The 6,015-nt window shown below is 32.2% G+C and overlaps 1 protein-coding gene across 1 annotated transcript; it reads left to right on the forward strand.

The window, feature by feature from the left end:
* The first annotated feature begins 2,584 nt into the window (after positions 1-2,584).
* LOC129803576 (uncharacterized) lies at positions 2,585-4,887 on the forward strand. Its single transcript, XM_055850258.1, has 4 exons — positions 2,585-3,008; positions 3,069-3,248; positions 3,971-4,223; positions 4,283-4,887. The coding sequence occupies exons 1-4, from the start codon at positions 2,787-2,789 to the stop codon at positions 4,819-4,821; spliced, it is 1,194 nt and encodes a 397-aa protein (XP_055706233.1). The 5' UTR covers positions 2,585-2,786; the 3' UTR covers positions 4,822-4,887.
* The last annotated feature ends 1,128 nt before the right edge of the window (positions 4,888-6,015 follow it).

A 6,015-nucleotide genomic window follows, 5' to 3' on the forward strand; every position in this document is an offset into this window, starting at 1 on the left:
CTGTTTTTTTTAATTATGATGCTCAGTTTTCTTTCTTTTTTTATCCCAGTACATCATGTACTCGTCTCTTCTCTGACTAATGCTTTGCACTGATTCTAAGCTCCATGTTCATCTATTTTTACGGTCATATTCCCTATTTTTGTGACCTTCTTGAGTTCTTCTGCTTGTTGAGCTGTTTTGTCTCTGGTAAGAATTGTCTCTACACAGAAAAAAGTATTTTATAAAAATGTTCGTAAATGTTTGTGAATTCCTAAGGGGGAGTTACGAAATGCTCGTGAATCGTATAACCCACAAACAAGTTCGTAAAGCTTTGTACTTTTTTCACAAACATTGTTCGTAATATGTTCACTTGACGAGCATTTTTTGTACTTTTACAAACTTTTGTACGTAAATGTCCGTAAACACACAAAAAATTTTCGTAAAATTTTCTCATTTGATCGTAAATTTTTGTTTATCTGACGAATATTTTACAAACATTTACGAACAAATGACAAATAATAATAATATGAAGGAGTCGTTGGATAGCCTGCTGATGCCAAAATCACACTAACTACATATACGTGCAAGCGAAGATTGTTGTTCGGAACATGCCCAAATCGGCAACATCTCCTCGGCTTCGGAACGGTAGTATCGCTCTGATATGTCCAAAATTAAACATATTTATAATTTAATATAATTTTGTGTGATTTTTATAAAATACTTTCCGTGGTTTCCATCATTTATAGAAAGTGCAACTTTCCAAAAAAAAAAAATTCTACTTCCCCATAATGCAAGGCTGAACCGTGGCTATTTATACAATTTTTGAACACTTGGGAGTTCGAAAACTTTTTTTCAATTTGTTTTAGGTTTTATACTTTCAATGTCTCTTTGTTTTTCATTTTGTTCTTTTCTGTATTTTATATCTGTTTTCTTCTTATATAAACCATTGGAGTCTATTTGACCTTTCCAAATAAGGTTATAATTCGTTCTTTTCTAGATTTCAACCATGTTTTGAACTGTTTGCACTGGTTTTTCGTCACTATATGTTGGAAAATCACTTGCCTTAACTAATTTGAATGTTATTTTTGCACAAAAAACTTAAGAAATTAGCGAAAAACTAAGAAAATGTGGGAGAATCCCGCATGCAAACAACTGAGAATTGAAAACTCGCACACTACGCAAAACCGCATCAGCAGGCTGTCATACACGCTCACTTACCTATCCATATTCAGAGCGGCAATAGTTGGACTAATGGCCTCTACACACTAGAGAAATTTATGTCCATATTGAAACAATTTTCCTATGCTTCTCTAGGAAAAACTCTTCAATATGGACATAAATTACACTAGTGTGTAGAGGCCATAAGGGAGAATGTCCTTTCTACCCGGATGTATCATACCATTATGATGAGATGAACGATAATGGTAAAGGGATCATCCATGGCACCCATTCAGAGTTATGTCTTATCTTTTTCGTGATTTTTTTTAATTAACTGTGTTTAATGTCTATTTTGTTTTCGTTAGTAAATTTGACAATTTCTTTATATTATATTTTGTAGCTATTTTATTCAAGAATTTTTTTTCAGGTTTTCTGCGTTTTCTAATGACTTATAGTTTTTTCTTGAATGTTAATACTTTTTACAGAATATTATTATATGATTTGCGTCTTCTACAGTGTTACATAATTCACATTATTTGTCGTCTTCTATTATTTTTATCATTTTAAGAAATTTTTTGTCATAACAGTGTCCTGTTCTTAACCTTGATATCAATTTTATTTCTTTTGAACTTTTAAATCACATTTTATTTTCTATTTTATTGTTTCTAATATCTCTACACTCAGTCCCGGCATTAAGTCCTTCGGGATTATGCACCTGATGGAATTATGCACACACAATTATGCAAATTTGCCTACCATCGGGGGTCAATTTATGAAATCATTTTTGAAATACGCCTGAATGCATACTATGTTGCGACGCGGGAAATTTGAAAACATTTTGCTACTTTTTCAGAACAAAATTTTAATTTCTTTTTTTAAGGTTTTTTTTTTATTATTCTAACCATTTATTGAAGAACTCTGGCCATGTACTGTTTGTTAATGCATTTTTATATTGTTGAATTAGTTGAAACATTTGAATCTTTTTGTTTGAACTACTTTTACCGACTTTTACTCTGCGCGAAATTCGTTCAACGGTCAATTTATTCAAAAGAAAGCCCCTGTAGGTATGCAAATTTTCTCGATGCATAATGCCATTTCGCGCGTTTTTTTCGGTCCCGAAAATGTGCATAATGCCGGGATCTAGTGTATTAAATTTTCCTATATGTGTTCTGTGATATTTTTATAATCGGATTCCCAATTTTTACTTAGATTTTCTAATATTTCGTTTATATCAATCTGTTCTTCTTCGAATTCCTTATAATTTAAAATCTTCAAAAAAAGTTTACAATTTTATCTTCTCCTGTTAATCTTCTACGTTTAATTGTACTTTTCTCTATGCTAAGAGACTATGGACTAAATCTTGAAGTCACCCACAGGTAAGTCAAGTCGTTGTAACCGAAGTGATACGTAAATCCGACCATCGAATAGCCCTTTTTCGAACACGGAATTTACCACATACACGCCATTCCAAAAATAGTGAAAGTTGCTGTCAGAAATATAAACAAAAATATTTTTTAAGAATATCGTATTTTTATGGTAAAATACCGACTGACAAGGGTATTTTCTTGGAAAATATCTTCTCACAAATAAATTATTCTGAAAATTTTTACTGAAAAAGTGCAAAAAGAACAAATTATAAATTAATAGGAATGAAGGCAAATCTGAAGGGTTTCTCAGTCAAGCATCGAGTATTTCTCGTCAAGAATTACTATCAATTCACTGGTGATTTCTTGTGTGTAAAAACTAAGTATGAGGACAATTATAGGGATAGTGAAAATATCCCGGAATTCTCATACGATGCATTGATGGAGATCGTCAACCTGTTCGAACGAACGGGTAGTGTAATGGAGTGTCCAGCTAAACCTCCTGAGGTAAATAGATCCCATAGCATCAGTAGAATACTGAAATTCTCACAAACATGTAATTTGCAGAGTTCTAATCAGCAAATAGAACGAATCTTTGTGAAGGAAGAAAATCCATTGGGAATGATTGAAGAACAGGACTCTTTGAAAACAAATCCTAAGAGTCAAGTGACACATAATAGAGAAACGGACACTGATGATGAGGACGACATGGGGTGGATAGATGAAGAAGATTATTTTTCACCTCAGGTACAGAGAATTTACTTTTCAAAACATTCTAGTATAATGACCTATCTACGACAAATATGTTAATAGATTTTAATAGTTTAAGTCACACACTTCCTAATTCATTGAAGGAATATGGGAAAAATGTGAAGTGTTCGAAGCCAGAATGCCTATACAAGCCTGAAAGCTTCCCTCTATCCTATCATTACAATAAAATTTTTATTGCACGAGCACGAACCACCAAAAATGCCTATTCAGTATGATATAGGGTAAATGTGCCAAATCCGACCAGCTTGCAATTCCGACCACCTTTTTTGTTCCTCGAATTTCCATGAATTTTTAGTTTTTACATACTGTAGAGATTATACAATGCAAAATAATAACAAAATATGAAGCTTCGACAAACGAGATGACGCGAAAAAGGCATTGGAAGAATTCCTGAAGGGCAAGGAACTATGAGAATGAAGGTGGCCGAAATAGGGCACCAAAGCTATGTCTATATTTTTATTCATTTTAAAATGTATTAAGAATGATTTTAAAGTAAATAAAGACGATAAACTGTCTACAAGGTTCTATTCTAAGCAACACTCGTTAAGTAGAAGGAATGAAAAAAATCAATTTCTATTAAAGATATTATATTTCAAACTTGAGACTTTGGCGCTTGCATGCAACTATGTCGAAATTTGGCACACTTACTCTATTCGAAAAATGTTTGCGAAAATTTAAATAAAATTTGTTTCTTCCAGAAACCTCCCAAAATGCCTATTGAACAGAGAAATGAATCAGGATCAGGAGCCAAATTGAAGATTCCCATGAAGAAATCAAAGCCGAATACACAATTTCCTCTCAATAAAGAAGCCAAAAAACAACTCCTAAGTAATTCAAATATCAATTGGATACCGCATACATCTAATTCTCTTCCTGACATGGGTAACCCGGAAGAAAGTTTTCAGGGCCAAGGACAGGATTCGATCAAAGAAGATGCAGTATTGTTCTCTCGTATGTTAAAATTCAACAAATCCTTCCCCATATCAATCTAATTAATTTTAATTTTTCAGTTGATCCATCATATGACAAAAAATTGGATGGAATTTCTTCAAAGATTGATAAAGTTCTAAGGCTTCTGCAGGCAAATGTATACAGAACATCAACATTTATACCTACAATTTTGGATGGTGGTATGGAATTGAATGTCAACTTTCCCATTACAAGCAAAGATGAACTAGAAGAACTAAATAACAATCTGGCGAGAAAGGATTACAGAGCAGCCTTTGTAAAAGAATTGAGCAAAATTAATGGATTTACAGGCATGGCTGAAGGTCTCAAAGCTGCTTTTCGATTGTGTGATCATATGTTTGATCGGGTTCTGCTCAATCACTACACCTGGACTGGGAACTCAAGGAATAATTCTAAAGATCGTTTCAGTCAATATGCCAATCTCATTGAAACTTTTGGCGAAATTATCATGCTTGCCGATCACAGATTTTCAACTGCACACAATGAAGATTTCTTCAAGTCAAAAATCCTCAAGCACAGTGAGGCAAGATGCAAGAATAGAATTTCTAATATAAAAATTGAAAATACATTTACTCTATAAATGTAAGTTTTTTTTTCTCGTGTAATGTCCTGTATTTGCAAATATAAAGTTTAAGATATGTAGGTACTTCATTTGTTTTTATTCTGCAATAAGTTCTTAATCTTAATCCTTTTCGGATGACTTAGGCCATTTGACTGCTTTTTTTATTAATCTATTAAATTACAGAAAATATAACTTCTAGAAAGAAATATCCAGTAAGATCTTGGAAAGTTTATATACTTAGAGAACCGCACCCAAGCTTATCAAAATAGTACATGAAACTTTTTGGCTGGAGTTATTATGACAAAATGCGGAAAAATTTAAGATGTTTTTCTATCAAGAAATAAAGTCAATGGCCGATACAGTGCCCGCTCTCTAATCCGGATCGGCGTAATCCGGACGAGTTATTGACGGTTACATTTAAAATAATTTTGAGGTTATGTATGCATGTCTGTTCACCAATGAAAATGAATTATCGTGATGTTTTTGTTTAATAAATAAAGTATAATAGCATAGGATTCTCTTTAGATTGGATTCTAGTTTACAAAAAAAAAACTTATACAGTACGACTCCAATAGAGTCAACACATTTGATTCTTATTCATACAATATTTTAAGTTATTAATTGTTCTAGTTACTATTTCACTTATTAAAAATGATCTGTGATTCTTACTTAACAAAATTTATTTAAAAGTTTAGCATTAAATCTAGAACTTTACTATTTTTTTACGGTATTTAAAATTTTTAGGGGTTGACTCTATCGAAGTCGTACTGTATTATATTTTCGAGACGTTGAATAAATTCAAAAAATCCATCCGGATTACGAAGCTGACATCTCTCATATTGTCTCCCAATCATCCGGATTACAAGCCGGGCACTGTAGTTAATGAAAAACCCCTTAATTATTCGATGGCCAAAAAATCTTTCGAGAAATTAAAAGCCTTGTAAATAAAATTGAAGATAAGTTTTACCCTTGTATTCCTGAATAAATTTAGTATGCTAAATTTTATTCTATCACTGATTGCTTTTATAACCATATTTAATTTTTATGCCAATAATTTTCCAGGGATCATCTTTATTGGCCAAAATAAGAAAATGGGTTCGAAATGAGTGGATAGCCAAAATTAATGATATAAATTGCTGTGATAAAAAACATTCTGTCAATATTTTTAATTTGAATGAAAAAAGGATTCTATATTTCTTGTTATTTTTTGTC

Source organism: Phlebotomus papatasi, chromosome 2, assembly GCF_024763615.1.
Source record: "Phlebotomus papatasi isolate M1 chromosome 2, Ppap_2.1, whole genome shotgun sequence".
NCBI classification, from domain to species: Eukaryota; Metazoa; Arthropoda; class Insecta; order Diptera; family Psychodidae; genus Phlebotomus; species Phlebotomus papatasi.